Consider the following 17,244-nt stretch of genomic DNA (forward strand, 5'->3'; position numbering starts at 1 on the left):
AAAATGTAGAGGACAGAATTTAAGACCGGTAAAATGAAAAACCGAGATTAATATTGATAGATCCGCCCATCCCTACTGAAAAATACTATTTTCTTTGCCGTGACCCTTCTCAAAGTTGTGGGCTTCATCTTTCACTTTGAAAAGTGGTTTTCTCTAACCCGTAACCAGTTGCTGGAGATAACTGCTTGAGGCTACGATGACAGCAAGTCTCACTTACACATGCAAATATATAGCAGGTGGTAATCCTAAGGCTTCAATCCTTGCCAAACGTCCTGGGGAGAAAGCAACACTGGGAATTACTTCAGAGAAAATGTACACAGGATCAGCTGATGTGCAGAGGCTGCGACAAAAATGGGAACTCCAAAAAGGAACAGGAAGCAAAAGCAAAAGAGGTAGCACTTCTGAATTCTGAACCACTGTTCTTTGAATTTCCCTGAAGAAGGACCAGTAGGGTATGAAGCACAGAACTTCATTTTTGTCTACCCCCACCCCCGATTGTGGGTTGTTATTTTTCTTGTTTGCTTCTACTTCCCATTTGGAAGCTGCAGCGAGCACCAAAGGTGCAGAAACAGTTTCTGTAGGTATGGTCAGGGATACATTTGACTCAGTTCACATTTTAAAGGCAAACTTACCTAACAAACACTTTCTGAGAGGCAAAGCGAAACACGGCCAGCCTTTGAAATCAGCCCTTTTGTAATGCAGTTTCTCCAGCCAAGTGACGGGCACTAGTGCAAAGTGTGTTTCTAAATTTGTGCAATGGTGAAAATAACACACGGGAGTGCATTATATAAGGAGAAACTGCTTTGCCAAAATGTGTCTGTTAGGCGAAAATTCACATTAACAACTAGTTCCCTTAAATAAATAAAAAAAGCAAACTGATGAAGAAAACGCAGAGAACTGAACTTGAAGAATGAGAAACTGAGAGATACTGAAATGGACATATTTGCCCATCCTTACCAAAAGAGAGCAAGACACCTGAAACTCACCATGCTAGTCTTTCCATGTGCTGCCCCCAAAGCTTTCAAAAGATTGGGCTTGCACAATAGAGAGCACTTCCCAGTTGCTTATAGTGAACTGATGGAAGGATGCCTGTACCAAATATCAACAGGGCACATGCCAACATGCGGGTGGTGACAGCTCCCAGCTCTGGAACGCCTTTCCTTCAAAGCCAAAGCAACTCTCAGAGGCAATGTTGAAAACCATCTTCTGCGGCACGCACTTAGCAATCTGGGAACACCGCAAGAATATCCTCATAGCAGTTTTTATCTCTGAAGACTTTGAAATGGTACCTTGAAAGTTTTGGGGGTTTTTTTGTTTTTTTTAAAACCTCTTTGTAGGTTATAAATTTAATAAAACAAAAGCACTTTTAAAAAGAAAATCTCTTTATTTAGATAGAAATATCAACTTTGAGTGCTTTATTTCCCCCACTCCCTTCCCCCAAAACATCTGCAGCCCACAGTATTGTCTCCTTTTTTTTTCTCCCTCCAGCAAAATTACCAACATGTTTTAAGTACCAATGGCAGAACTACCATGATTTTTAAGGACCAGGAGGAAAGCAGTTGGTGGGCATACAACCCACCTGAAATAGCTTCTTAGTGAATAATCTTCTTTTGGACAGCCCATACATGTAATTAGAAACCTGCCCACAGCAACTGCCATGGAATTCAAAATGGCAGAATGCTGTTGCATATGGAAGGCTTCCAATGTGCTTCTTGGTGAAGCAATTTAAGATGACCCCATTCCAAATCAAAGCACGCCAATTTGGAGGCTCTCTCCTCCTTACAAGGGGTGTACATAGGTAAGACACATACACACATTTATTGAGTGTTTCTGAATGAAGAAACAGGGCGGCAGTGGAATCTAGGAGGTGGCAAAACGACATTTTTCAGAATTAATATGCACATGCAAATAGATCATGTGGTATACGATTTCATTTTGCAGGTGGGATCCTGCATGGTTCAGCATTCCCACATGAAAAAAGAAGAAGCTAAAACAAAAGAATACAACTGTATTTTCCCATTTAAAAAAAGCCCTTCTTCTTTAGCTTGGCAGGGAGGGGAGGTGGGCCAGCACTAATACTTGATATGTTAGCTTTCCATGGTGATAGAATCATAGAACTGTAGAGTTGGAAGGGACCCCAAGGGTCATCGAATCCAACCGCCCCCACCCCGCAATGCAGGATTCTCAGCTAAAGCATCCATGATAGATAGTTGTCCAACCTCTGCTTAAAAACCTCCAAGGAAGGAGAGTCCAAGGAGGTTCTGAAATGGGAAAGCATCCCAAAGGTTCCCCACCTGCAATCTGAGATGAGACAGGTAATGAATTCCATAGCACTTGATTTTTACCAGCCTCTACAGATGAGACCTAAAATAGCCAAAACAGAAATGTGGCAGCTTTGTTAAAAAGGTGTGTGTGTGTGTGTGTGTGTGTGTGTGTGTGTGTGTGTGTGTCCAAACATTTATATCTGCACACTTAGTCAGCATCTTCTTGCATTGCTCCAAGTTCAACTACTAAAGCAATCATGATCGGGCTGAGAGATATCCTGTCTTGTAGTGACTTAAAACATATAATTCACTGGAGGTTAGAGTTAGTGCTTTAAAACAAGCATTGCCAACCAACGTGCACAAGATAAGAGTAGCTGGATAGCCCTCTTCCATCTTTTGACAGATGTTAGGCAATCATTCCGGAGCTACATTACATGATGCTATGAGACAGCTTCCGCCCCCCCCCCCAGCAAACATACAGAGATATACATGTTACATGTCAAGTTTTGCAGAAACACCATAGCATTTTATTTAGCATATGTTATTAATAAGTTATTCTTCTCCCCATTCCCCAACCTCAGCTGTGTCTAGCTTAGGGAAGGAGTACATTGACACTATAAAAAGAGGGGGAGGGGGGCTATTTCCAGCTGGCATATGCAAGAGGAGCTTGGCATGTGCAACAGGAGTGCCGCACTTCCGTCATGACTTACAAGAGAAACACAAAAAGTGCATTCCATTATACATAATTCCCAAGTGCCCAAACCAGATGGGATCACAAACACTGGTAGCCACCAAAAACTTCCAGTTCTGTGTTGAGCTCCCCGTTCCCATGCATTCTCCACCCCAATCCCAAACGGCTTCCAAAAACATGGAAAGTGGGGTGAGGAAATGTACAGCATTGTGTTTCCAAAACAGAACAAAGACAGAGAGTGGGGCGTGATCAGCATCACATCTCATCCTGGACAGAAAGGACTACTAAATACAGTGCCCATCAATGTACACCACACCTTAGTTTGGCCTAGCCCTCAATTCTGGCTGAAACTGTTCTCTCTTTGATGCCTTTCCAGTCTCCAACTTTATTCATCCTTGCCCAAGAGATCCGAGAACCTTTATGATGGCAGCCAGCCAAAAAAGGGTATCTGTAAACATGGGCAGTGGACTCGTCGCACCTTTTCACTTTGTTAATTCCGTCCAGTCGATGGGGGCAAAAAAGGGGTGGGATTTTATGTCTTCAACTCCGGCGATTCCAGCACCAAGACGCTCCACAGCATTGAACTGCAAAAGCTTACGCAAAATATACATAGTTAGTATGAACCATAGGAATAAAAGAACTCAGCAAGCATACCAGAACGGACTTCGTACAGTCCGTGAAATTGCGTTTATGATTGTATCATTCTTGTAAGCTTCCCAGAGAACTTAGCTATTGAGCAGCATACAAATGCATGCCTCACTAGGGAAGGCATTCAACAAATGGGGAACTAGCATTCAAAAGGTCCCATCAGGGATCACCTCCAACTGGGCAACACCAACAGGTCCTCTGCCCCTGCCCATCGTAGGGCCTGAGATGGTTGGTATTGGAGAAGATACTTTGGTCCCAAGCCATTCAGTGGCAACTTCTAATTCCTTCCCTGAATTGCTACTGTCTTTGTCCTAGCCAATTAGTTGTGCACTTCGTTCTTCCTTCCATTAAATCCGAGCCCTTCTTAAACTTCACTTTGTTGGTACCTGCCTGCCTCTCTGGTTCGTAGAGCAATTCCACACACTGTGTGCCAGCAGAACCAAGTGCAGGCTCAACAGGCAGCCACTGCCAGTCTTGGTCCCCCATCCTTGATTATGATGAACATACCAATTACGACCCCCATTTTAACGAACTTCATTCTTGTTGCAGCCACACTTTTAGGTGTATGTTTCAAAATGAGGGAGGGGGGAAAGTAATGTGCAAAACAAGTCTTGGTAATCTTTAGAAACTAGTGATGCTCTAAAACCAAGTCTAAAGAAAATGGAGCAGCTGATTGCCAGAATTATGAAAACTAAGCAGCTTGTTTATTTTGCATTGAAGAACTTACAATATATTCGGGGGGGGGGGAGGCTGAATATATGTAGAAAGTAAAGCCAGCTTTTCATATCTGCAAGTTCTGATGGAGAATGATTGCTTGAAAGGAAGTAACCAGCAAAGAGGCAGGAAAATATTTACCAAGGATAAAGGAGCTAAAGTTTACATTTTGCCATCTTATGAGACTGTCACATTCTAAATAAACAGTTCAAAAGAATAAATTCGTTTCTGGGTTTCCTCTAAAGGACTGACTCCTGTATAATGCAACTCCCTACATCCCATTGTCATTTAGTAGTGCTCTGTATTCTTCTGGGTGGTGCGTCTTCAAATGCATACAACCCCATAATCAAAGTGAGAAATTTTCCCATAAAATGTATTCATTTGCACATCTTAAGTTGGCTCTGCCACTTAAAATCTCTCAAACCTCTCACTTGGTAGAGATAACTCGGAGAGCAAAAACAAGCCTCTCCTTTGTGAATATACATGAGCCGACAGAAAAACAGTCGCAGGCATTGCCATTCTGCTGTCCTTCCTGGAAAACGGAACAAGTGACAGCAGGTGGGAAAGTTAAGTGCAAAGAAAATTATGCTCTGAAGCTTTCTCCCCTTTCTGCAAGGAGAGAACTATAATCTTGGAAAGCAAATGCAGAATAAATTGTGCTGGATCTACATGGCTGGAAAACACACAGGTTTATTATGCTTTGCCGAGACAACCTTTGTGAAAGATCTTGTAGACAAAATGCCAGTCAAGTCAGCCTTTCCAAACTTCATCTAAAAAGATTTAGACATCCAAATATAAATAATAACACCTCTGAATTACAGAAAACTTAGTTGGCTAAAGGGGGGGTTGATTATTTTTTTTAATGAGGTCACTGGTTTTGAAAGCTGTGTCATGAGACACATTTGGCATAGCATCTGCACACTGTTCCTCTCCTAGGCATTCTGTAACGGGCTGACCCAAGCAACCCTCCGAGGGGATGGAAGAGGAAAATTACAATGACAAATGACCAGCCATGCCAAGAGCCCCTTTTTCCTTTTCCTGACTAAGCTTCCTCAAATATGAATGGTAGTTTCCTTGGATAGACACACAACAGAAGGTTGATTTACTAGCCAATGGGGCATACCCTTCGACCCAAAAGTCAGCCACGTGCAGTCTAGGGCTGGAACGCTTCCTCTAGGACACGGGTGACTTTGAACTTGGAGAGGAGGGAAACAGCAAATGGCCTAGCTTAAGAGGTCCCACAGGAGCTGAGCGTTGCTATGTGTTGCTTTAATAAAGGTCTCCAAGATGCCAGTGGTAAAATTCCATTTATTTTCAATCTCTGTGTGTGCAGAGGGGAAGCACTCAGCCTTCTATGAGATTTTATGTACTGGATGAGCATAGTTATGAAGTATTACATTCACTCTGGTACAGTGGACAGGCTGCTATTGGTAGCAGCAGTAGTATTGTTACTTTACTACTGCTATTAATGTTATAATCATTATTTCAGTTTTTTATGCACCCTTCATCATAAGGTCTCAGGGAAGGCTACAAAAAATTCTTCTTCTTCTTCTTCTTCTTCTTCTTCTTCTTCTTCTTCTTCTTCTTCTTCTTCTTAGTATCCCGCCCATCTGACTGGGTGGCTCAGTCAATATTCAATATTAAATTCAATATTAAACAGTTCAGTTCAATATTAAAACAGTTTAACTCAAACTAAAGGTGCAGGACTAGGGAGAGTCCTGAAAATATATATGTCAGGTGTCAAAGGGATGAATCACCCACCTTGGAGCAACTATTAAAGACCTAATTTTTTTAAAAAAAATCACCTGATTTTCGCAGTAAATGCAGGCCACAGTTATACTTGCCATGACCATGGCTGTGAAGGTCCCTTATGCCAAACCCTCAACAACTCTTTAACCTCTTTCCAAGATGAACCGCCTTCACTTACAAAAATGTTCAGGAAATGCGTGTCCATTTGCAGCTCTACACATTTTTATGGCTATGTGACTTTTGCAGGCCATCCTTGTTAATCATTCATTTCTCCGCTTTTGGCTACGCTCCCCACCCCCCACTTTTAAAGGACAGGTGTAGTTCTAGTTGCTCCTGTCTGTTTGCTGGGATGCTCAAGAAAGAAAGAGTGTGTCTGTGGCGAAAAGATGCATTTCATTCCACCAGGACAGCCCACAGACCTCTGAGCACACTTCTCAGATTTTGAGTTCATGGGGGCTCCCAATTAGATGTTAAACACCCCTAAGGACTTTCCAGAGAAGATGGCACAAGCAGACATGATGCATTCACAACGTTAATAGCTGCATGTTTTCCTAAAAGTAAATGCCAGCAGCCAAAGGAGCAATCAATGATTATGACTGAAGCATAAGAGGAATGGAGCTTTAATTCTGGGGTGGGGAGCCTCAGGCCTAGAGGCCAAGTGGAGACTTCCAGGCCCCTCTGTTACTGCTATCTCGAGGCCGCACCCACTTCCCCCAGGCCACACCCCTTAGTGGCTCTGCTGTGCACCATCCTTGAGTGCATGCGCTAGGTAGATTATGTTCTTGAATCCTGACAGTTCCTTGTATTACCTAGATATTCTACACACAGTCCCCCACAGAGAGGTGTGGGGGACTGTGTGTAGAAACCAGCCTGCTGCACACAGGTGCAATTTTCATTTGTTCCTCCTCCCACTTTTACCTCTGCACCTCCTGCCATTGGTAGGTGGCCCCCTAAAGGCTGCCCAGAAGGGAGTGCGGCCCTCGGAATGTAAGAAGTTCCACACATCCTGCTTTAATGCCTTGCCTCTGCCGTGAGTCTGATCTGGATCAGGCTCTCCCATAGCTTACATTTGTAGCTTCTACTTGAGTGGGAACCTCCCACTGGTTGCAGTCCTGGCTCAGTTGAAAACATGGGTCGTGTGTGTGTGTGTGTGTGTGTGTGTGTGTGTCTGATCAAAGGTTTACACCAACCTGGGGCCCTTCAGATGTTTTGGACTACAATTTCCATCAGCCCTTGCCAGTACGGCTGTTATAAGCAAGGGGTTGTTGGGAGTTGTTATCCAAAACATCAGAAGGGAGAGCCAGGCCAGTGAAGGTTGATGCTGACCCTTTAACAAAGAATCACCAGTTGGCATGTATGTGTGTAGAAATGGCATATACAAATTCTCCAGGAATGTACCTGTTGAAGGAGTGATCTTGCCTCTTCTGAGATGTGATCTGGCACGTTCAGACAGGTGTGGGTATTTATTCCTGCTGGGTGGCACTCCAGCAGAGTCTATAGCAAACCAACAAGAAACAAGATAATATTGTTAATGTATATAGTGATATAATGATGTAAAAGAAGAGCAATGTGCACCATAGTGCTCTGCTACAAAACCTCTGCACATGTATCTCCCAAACAGTTGGCTTTGGGAGTTTGATCTGCTGAGAACTCAATGCACATGCTCAGAATCTCATTTTACATTCAGAGATGGAGATGGACATGGTTCAACTTAGGATGCCATTGTGAATCAGGCTCACGGTTTAGCTCTAACCAACAGAATGACTGAGGAGAAGCAGAACAGCCCTGATTTCCTCTTCTAGCACCTGCACATGTTAAACCATGGTTTGGCTTAGCGTGGTGTGCAAACCAAATTACTGTCTTGCCTTTATATGTCCTCTGCCTTATTGGACTTCTACGAAGTCCCCAAAATACAAGAGTCAACGTAAAAAATACATGAGTTAACATGATATATCAGCAGACTATGTACAATGGTCAGCCTAGAAGCCCACAAGCCAGTTAACCCCTAGTTTACATCCTGCAACAAACATTGATTGTAAATTTTGCTCCTGTATAATACCTTTTCAAGAAGAACGTAACTTTTTCATTGTCCCTGGAAAGACTTTTGGTGCCATGAATCTTACCAGCATGGTCAGTTGTGAATTTAATTAACAGCGTCTACATTAACACAAGCACTGCTTCATTCTGCCCCAAGAATAGAACATCCCTAGTGAGATGATCTAGCATCATCTGTATATCAGAATGCTTTTGGCTGTTGAAGAGTTCTGTGCAGTACAGAAGTATGCATCCTGCACTTCAGTTACTCTCAACAAAGAGATTGCTGATCTTCTCAAAGTTTCTGTTATTTGCTATGCCCCTTTTGCTAAATAATGGTCAGAAGGGCTCACCTTCCCCGTCAGAAGTTCAAAGAGCAAAGCACCCAGACTCCACCAATCGCAGGCCTCCGTTTCTTCAAAGACAACACCAACTTCTGAATAAAAGACATTTGCAATGAAAATCCAAGTGATGTGTGCACCTTGAAACTTGTATTTACAAGGAGACACAGGTGCTAGTGGGGCATATCTGAAGTTAAGCCCTTCAGACAACCTAGTGCATAGACACGCATCATTACAGACAAAACGATTTACTCTTCAGTTTGGAATGTCAACAGAGGCTGCTGCTCCCTCCTAAACACCCCCCACCCACCCACCCACCCACACACCTTTGAATGGCTTTAAAGGGGCATTAGACAAATTCACAGAGGATGAGGCTATCAATGGCACCTAGCCACAATGGCTATGTTCTCTCCTCACTGTCAGAGGCATTATGCTTCAGAATACCAGTTGCTGGGAATCACAGGTGGGCAGAGTGCTATTGAGCTCAGGTCCAGCTTGTAGGGCTTCCCCCAGGCATCTGGCTGGCCACTGTGAGAACAGGATCACTGGCCTGATCCAACAGACTCTTCTTATGGGTTTATGTCAGTTCTCCCCACCACAAATCTTTATGAAGAGGGATTAATTCCCCTGGCACATTGAAGGAAAGAACATGCCCACTATAGAATATTACAGTGTCTTGGGTGCATGAGTGTCTGTTTACATGAACGTGGAACTGGTAGTTTGTTGCCTTAATCTTGGTTAGCACTGCCCTCGCCCCACACAAAACACAGCAGAACCATGGTATATTATCAGTCTCTACACCAAGGGTGGGGAACCTATGGCCCTCCAGATGTTGCTGGAATCGAACTCCCAACAGCCTGGCCAATAGCCTGGGGTGATGTGAGTTGAAGTCCAACAACATCTGGAGGTGGTTAGCAACCCCCCCCCCCACTTTGCGAAGTTTAAGCTGTGCCCTCTGGATGTTGCTGGTTTCCCAACATCCCTGACCATTGACCATATTAGATGAGCCTGATTGGAGCTGTAGTCCAACAAGTTCTGGAGGGCCCACATTGGCTACCGCTGGTTTAGATGTTCTGGCGTACCGCCCAACCAGGTTTACATGATACAGTAGTTGCACAGGACCAATATGGGGACAACTCTTGAGAATACAGTGGGAATGTCTGCTAAAACGTGTTCCAACACTGAACCGAATGGGTTCAGTTCTTTCACACATGAGCAGGACTGGGACTAGTGTCTGTTGCAACTCTCTGCTGTTTTGTTCCAACAAACCATAGCTGCAGACCATAACTACATAAGCATTATCATTCAATCCTTTTAGAGTAGCTTCCTTCTACACATTTTTTTAAAAAACTTGATTGGTATTTTTAAAAAATGCATCTGTGCTGTGTGTATCTTTTGTAATTTACGAACAAGTAAAAGCTGTATTCAAACAACAATTTAATGCCCTTTCTAAAGAGCCAAGGCCAATGTTAGCCACCCACAAAGTAGTGAAATCAAAAAAGGCTGCAATCCTAAGCACAACTTTGTAGGAGTGAGTCCCATTAACCTCTGTGGTGCTGTCAGGACAGGAGCCCCAGGCCCAGGGCCCCACTTAGCAGAATAAGGCTGATTACCAGATTTTGTCAGTAAAGTAATACAGAATTCAATGTGCAGAGGGAGGTCTCCCATAAGACCTTATAATCCTGAGTCTTAACTACCACTACACACACAGTGAGGCTTCACCAGGCTGCAACATCAGAACACTGTGTGTGTTACTTCTGAGCAGATATGCATAAGATTGCACTGTAAGAATCCAAACCTTTGCATGTTTACTCAATGGAAAACCCTACTGAGTTCAGTTAACATTCAAGATAAGCATGCAAAGATTTGCATCCTTCAATATCTTCATTCTCCCTGCTTTTCCTCTCAGAGCTGGCTGTTTCCACATTCAGAATTAAAGTGAAATACTTTCCATAATCAAGGAGACAGAGGCAGATAAAAATTTGCATATTCTCTGCCTTCCTTTGAATGGGTCACGTAATTGCCACCACAACCTATTGATAGTAATAGGCTCAGTAAAGGTACAGGGTAAAGGGACCCCTGACTGTTAAGTCCAGTTGCGGACAACTCTGGGGTTGCGGTGCTCATCTCGGTTTACAGGCCAATGGAGCCAGTGTTTGTCCGCAGAAAGCTTCTGGGTCATGTGGCCAGCATGACTAAACCACTTCTGGCGAACCAGAGCAGCGCACAGAAATACCATTTACCTTCCCGCCGGAGCGGTACCTATTTATCTACTTGCACTTTGACATGCTTTTGAACTGCTAGGTTGGCAGGAGCAGGGACTGAGCAACAGAAGCTCACCCTGTCGTGGGGATTTGAACCGCTAACCTTCTGATCGGCAAGCCCTAGGCTCTGTGGTTTAGACCACAACGCCACCCGCATCCCTTACAGCGCCACCCACGCTCAGTATATCACATCAATAAGGTTACCTTTTCTCTCAGTAAGACATCCCAGGGGAGAATAAAAATCTAGAAACTATAGATTGTGGTGTGATTTCACGTGATACGTTGTCCAAGCTACATGACAAAAATGCTCTCCCCAGCTCCCCAAAAAAGCTTTAATGTTGTAGTAAATCTAAACCCAATACCCATTCTTAATAATGAAGCCATTTCGTTCACATCACCCAAGTCATGTACACAACAAATGGCAGTGACATACAAGCTTAAGTGAGCAGGTGTTTTGCTTTCCTATCACTGCTATTCGTTCCAACAGGTCTCTCCACTAAGTGGATGCAAGCCATTCAGGAGTCATTCAGAGAAAAATGTGGGGCTATCTGGATTGAGAAGCAGGGAAAGATGCCATACTCCAAATCAGGTCATTGCTCCTCCTACAGAACCCACACTGTCCTTGATCTTTGGACAGCCAACTTGGAGCTGTTCCTCAGCCTTGATTTTGATTTTCCCCATCCAGACGTCACAATATGCTGAATTTGTCCTCAGGTCATCATGCCAGGAATTCTCCTGACTGCAAGTCCACTTTGGACTTTGTCTCCAACTAGCTGTGCTTCTTCCAGCTTCTCCCTTAATTTTCATCAGACAAACACTTTTGCAACTTCTTTTTTAATCCACATTAACCATCAAATTGTTTCCTGCAAATTTTGTACTCAATTATCTTTCTCATATGCATGTGTGTCCAGGAACTTCTGACAACAAGGAAAGTCTGAAAAATATGAAGCATTTCATTTCAAAACGTACAAGTATCTACATTCTGCTTTGTGAAATAAAAATTAAAAATCCCTGTGTCCTTTAAGACAAAGACTAACGGCAATAGAAGGAATCCTTCTTTTTCTTCCTGTTAGCTGCCCTCAGGATGGATTTAAAACTTCCTCTAAAGCCATCTGGCAATATAAAAAGGACAAAGTTGTTTAGTGCCGTGTTATCAAAGATGATAAACACTCACTCCTAGCCTGCCCTTTAGCTCCTTTCAATTATACAGAAGAGCAACCACCCCACCCCAAACCATGGAACTACTACATTCAGGTCTTGTGACCTAGTAAGTGGCTCCCTTTGAGAACTACGGCTTCATTTTAAATGTGGATTGCACTTTGTTCCTGGTGCCTTGAGAAATACAAAACGAGTAATTTGCTGTATGCAATGTTTAAGAATACAGCACTTACAATCCATTTGCTCTTCTGACAATAACAGTGTGGAATTCGTAGATCGAAGATCAACCATGCCCAACCAATATTTGGACTCTCCAGTGCTCACACAAAGCCAATGGGCTCCCCCACTCATTTCAATGGAGGGTCAATTCTCTACACATAGAACTGGCTCTCTTTACTGATGCTCCATGTGTACCTAAGTCTCTGGATTATCCACCTCCCCTGTAAAAAATATTTCCATGCAAATAGAACTCAATTTTCCCGTACAACTCTTCTTTCTCTGAAATGCCGAAACGTGTGAGTCAATATGACTTAACTTAAGGGCACAAAGGTTTGTTGTTCAGCAGCAACAAGCCCTAAAATGTATCGCAACAGAGTTTTGAAAGGCATTACTTGGTAAGGGCCAAGGATATCTCACCTGACCTGATGTGTCAGTTTCTAAAGACGCGATGTGCCGATACTCAACCTTGCCCTGAAATACAAGCCCGCTGAACTGGAAGCCCTATTCCATAATCCTAGATGTATAGAGAATAGCTGAGGGTGTTCAGCAGGGAGGAGGGGGGTGATACATACATCCAGAGAGGAGCTTTTTCCCACCCAGCTGACAGGTGACAGAAAAAGGTCTCGGCTAAAACTGATGATGCTAATAATCTAGGAAACAAGGGGAAGAATCATAGCTGAATAGTACAGCACACATCACACATGCAGAAGGCCCTAGGTTCAACTCTTCTTCTCTTGAATTAGAGAAACAGGTGGAAACACTGGAAAAGGACTTTCCCAGGGATCTCAGATTATTCCATTCAGTACTATGGCAGATGGAGCACTGCTATGACTCCACATTGTATGTGGTACCCTGGCTTTTGACACCTGACAGGTATCTTTTTAGGACCTGCCTTGTTTTTGTTATTTTGTTCTAAACTGTTTTTAATATTTTGAAATATGGTGCTTTGATATTAATATTGTGGGGTTTTTTTGTTTCTTTTGTTTTTGCTTTTGCTTTTTTCCCTTTCTTTCTTTTTTAATAAATTTTATTCCATATTACATCACAATGCAAATACACCAAAGCCATTCCCACATCATCCCCATCCCCACATATATTTATCATTTAAGTCCTCAATCAAACATAATATTCTCTTGTCCCTCCCCCCGCTTCCCTCCGCCCCTACTCAATTTCCTCTACATTCTGAGATTACATTTATCCTTGCATTCTGCAGACTTCTCAATATTGTGTTTTAATTGTTGTAAGCCTCCCTGGGAACTTATGGTGAAAAGCCAGTAATAAATGATAATAAGAAGAATTTCTTTCACATGACAAGAGTCCCGATATTGACAGCAAGATCCTCTCTTGGAACAAATGAAGTGCTGATGTTCAGATTGAGGGTAGCCTTGGCCAGGCTGTAGCTCCTTGCAGATAAGAACAAAAGGATCAACTAGCCCCCCCCCCCCCAACCAAGTCCCCAAACTGCAGTTTTATAAACTTCGTATTGTTTGTGAGCTAGCAGCAGCTTATACCTTTTGCCTTATTTTGCTGCCAATGACTCAGCGTTCAAAACTCCCATTGTTCTAGGCGCGTTTTGCGACAGGGAATTTCATAAACGCGAGCAGTTTTATAGCTCTGGGTGCAGTACTGCGCCTAAGATTTCAGATTAAAGTTGCTGCTGTTACTTGGAAGTAATTCCCAGTCAAGTTCAATGGGGCTTCCTCCCAAGTAAAACAGGAATAGATTGGGGACCTGAAAACTTTCTTTTCTTTTAACCCCAACATGTTTTGTTTAGGTTTTGGTTGCCTTGTTCATTGTATATTTTAATGTATGATGTGCTTTTAACTTGAAATATACTAGCCAGTTAGTTATGATGGTTTAATTAGTGCATGTTAAAGCATTATCTACCTCAGACTCTCACAGTGATGCTTAAAATCCAAACAAATTTTGGAGTGGGATCATTGAAGGACCCTTAAGTCTTAGGTTTGCAAACTGGACACTCAAGGTGGGCGTCTCTGCCATCAGTTGTATAAGCCTTTAATATGTGTTAATTGTGGTGCAAAAAAGATATATTTCTATGATGGAAAGGGGGTATAGGGAGAATCCAGGGCTTGTCTGCAGAGTGAAAGGAAAGGAGGACTTGTTTCTGCCTCCCCATTTCCAGCCACTCTCTGATGACTGCAGAAGAGACCCTTTAAAGAATATTAGGGGGGCGGGCAGGGGAAGCATGTATTTGTTTTTTGAAGTCTTCAGATGAGGACTAGACCATGTGAAAAATGAACATAAGACTTTAGCTACAGTTCATTCATTTTCAGCTTTGTATTCTTGTTATAAAAAGTATGCCTAGACATTCCGTTGTTATGCCCATGACCTAGGTTTAAGGTGTCATTTAGCTCCTAGCTTCCATATCTCAGTTTCCAACACTGCAATGACTCTCTAAAATCCAAGATCATAATGTTGATGGGGGGGGAGGGGGAGCGGTTGCAGGAATATGTCAATAACAGAAGGCGATCATTTGCATTTCAAAATTTATCTTTCTTGCTCAATTAGACCAAAACATGTTGATTTAAAAGGTTTGTGTGTGAGAGTGTTTGTGTTTCTTTTTTCAAACTTATTTATAGAGCAGAATAATAGCCCCCCTGCTAGCTTGGCATTTGCTCAAAATTTTCGGTCCCTGCAAATCGAATGTTACTGGAATTTTTCCCTCAGCTCTCCTCCCCCTCCTCCTCCCCTCCCCACTCCACCCTCCTCCCCCTTTCAAAATACCAAGGCACATTAACCAAGAGATAAAAAGATCGGTTGCTGATATTACAAAGCACAGGGCAGGTGGTTAATGTTTTTTTAGCACAAATATGTGATAAGGATTCCCAGGGGACACTGGGAGCAAAGGGGTGTTTAAACAGAAGTGAAACATTTGCATCATGAGTTCAGGACAACTTTGCCCTTTTATCCAAACACCACCCACAAACATAGATATGCTTACATTATTTTCTTTTTTTAAAAAAAAAATTATATATAGTGGGTTTCTTTTTCTTTCTTTAAAAAAATGAATGAACATCAAGCATTTTGGGAGCTACCGATGTGCTGCAAACTCTCAAGCAATGGTTACTAACTTGCTACTAGGAAATTGGCTTAAACCTGCTCAGACTACAGGCCATCCACTCCGGTGTTGTCTTTCCTGATAAAACTCAAGACTGTTCGACCAGAACATGTGTGCTCTAAAATACTATGATATTATTTGTCAATAATATAGGGTTGTATTCAACCCAGTGCTAAGGAGAAAGTTCTGTCAGTGCAAGGATTTATTGGACAGTGGGAAATTATCCCCCTCCCCTTCTCCCAGGCACCCCTAAATCAGTTCTGGGGGTTCCCCCAACTCTCCAGAACAGATATGGGGATAGTGCTATGGGGGCAGGGGGAGGAAGGAGGGGGCTCCAGCGCTAATCCTTGCTCTACTGCAAATATTTTGTTGAATACCTCCCACAGCCCACAATAGCCTGCGCTTTGGCTAATCAGCAGAAGTAACTGAGGCTGCATTCACAAAGCAGTTTATTCTGTTTCCCTGACATTTGCCTAGCCGTTAATTTCCACTTTATATCTGAGCTTCCACACGACATAGAAGCCGCGTGTTATTTGCAAATGGAATTTTCCCTGGAAACGAACAAGAGGGAAATGAGCGCCAGACTTGTGCTATATTCTGCTGTATCTCTGGAGGTTGCTTTTACGTCTCGTGAAAGCTCAGATGCGATGTGGAAATTAACGGTAAAGAGAAATGTTAGGAAAAGATAATAAACGTAAATGCAGCCTGAGACTGCTGTTGCTTTCCCTTACCTCTTCCTTTCTCTCCCTCTCCGTTATGCTATTGATTGGTCACAACCGATCTGCATTTTAAGAAATATGGTGCTGTTTTTTTTTCTGTGCCTTCCACTCCGTATCGCTAGCTGATGGTGCAAAGGATGGGGAAACCCTCTAGATAATGTCATCAGGGCACTGAGTAAGTTGTGCTATACATTCTGCAGGCAAGGAGGACAACACATGAGTCCACGAGGCTGCATCCTGCGTCAATCATATGCTCAGCAGACTTGTGGGAATTATGGAATCATAAATTGAAAGATAGGACTAGCTTGCGTCTATCAATTTCAGTGGGTCTATTCTGAGCCGGATTAGCGGACTACAACCCTATTTTTGGCACCAGCATTTCTTACAATATATAGTTCTGCTCTTATGATTGTGAGCCTTTTGGTGCAGACGTGTGTTTTATAATTTTCATACTCATCCGCCTTGCTTTTTATGGAGATAAAACATATTATTAAGTGTTCTTCTTCTTTATTTTATTAATTACCGGGATGGATTTTGGAGTCAATCATTCCTATTATGCTACGGAATATAGTCAATTTTTTAAAAATCTGACTTTTGTTTGGGCAGCACGCCTTTTTCGCTTTGGCGAGTGCTTCACTTGGAGAGCTTCTGCAAATAGCATTATAGTTATTTATTTCAGCTTAAACTTCTTTACGTAACCTGTCCTTGGGACTCTGGGAACCAAAGGGATGGCCTGATATGTGATAGTACTAGAATACTCAGAAACTCGCACAGCCGACAGAGCAGATGAGCACAAGCAATTACAACAAAGCTCCTCTATATCTAGATCTGGAGCGCTGGGGGGAAATGCTAGCCCCCCCCCCAACCACAGAAATCAGTTAATGGTAGGTTGCCACCTACTGGCCAACTTCAAGAAAGAATTCCCCTGACAAAAGCTGTTTGAGGGCCAAAGCAGATGCTACCAGCAAATGAATATTCTGGGTTTGGTCGTGTATGTGCCCCCCCCCCCAAGCCAGAGGGCTGCTTTGTTTATGGAAAAGCAACCAGGGGAGGGGGGTTGACCCTTTCCCTGCCGACTGCTTTCCCACTCCCACTTGCTACCTTCTAAACACTCCTGTCTTGAAAAGCAGCTGGAAGCGGCACTTTTGGAGCACAGAAATGGCAGGCATGGAAAGGATTAAAATGGTGCACATTTGAAATTAAGTTCACCTCATTGTGATTTTGAGCTGCAGCCAGCTCAGGGTTTCGTTTGTTTGTTTGTTTGTTTGTTTGTTGGAATACTGTATTGGTCCTCTAAAAGTGGGGTTTTTTTAATGGGCATTTAAAAAGACAAGTTGGAGTAATAAATCACAGCCCGCTTCTCT

General features: G+C 43.0%; 1 protein-coding gene across 2 annotated transcripts in view; it reads right to left on the bottom strand.

Annotated features, from left to right (window-relative positions):
- Window positions 1-2,768: 2,768 nt before the first annotated feature.
- RPS6KC1 (ribosomal protein S6 kinase C1) overlaps window positions 2,769-17,244 on the bottom strand; it is an 89,326-nt gene continuing 74,850 nt past the window's right edge. For both annotated transcript variants that reach the window (XM_033144787.1, XM_033144788.1), the window contains 3 exons: window positions 8,454-8,536; window positions 7,465-7,560; window positions 2,769-3,548 (listed from right to left, as the gene is read on the bottom strand). In XM_033144787.1, coding sequence (XP_033000678.1) covers window positions 3,438-3,548; window positions 7,465-7,560; window positions 8,454-8,536 — 290 coding nt within the window. In that variant the 3' untranslated portion in view covers window positions 2,769-3,437. The remainder of the gene's footprint in view (window positions 3,549-7,464; window positions 7,561-8,453; window positions 8,537-17,244) is intronic.

Source organism: Lacerta agilis, chromosome 3, assembly GCF_009819535.1.
Source record: "Lacerta agilis isolate rLacAgi1 chromosome 3, rLacAgi1.pri, whole genome shotgun sequence".
NCBI lineage: Eukaryota > Metazoa > Chordata > Lepidosauria > Squamata > Lacertidae > Lacerta > Lacerta agilis.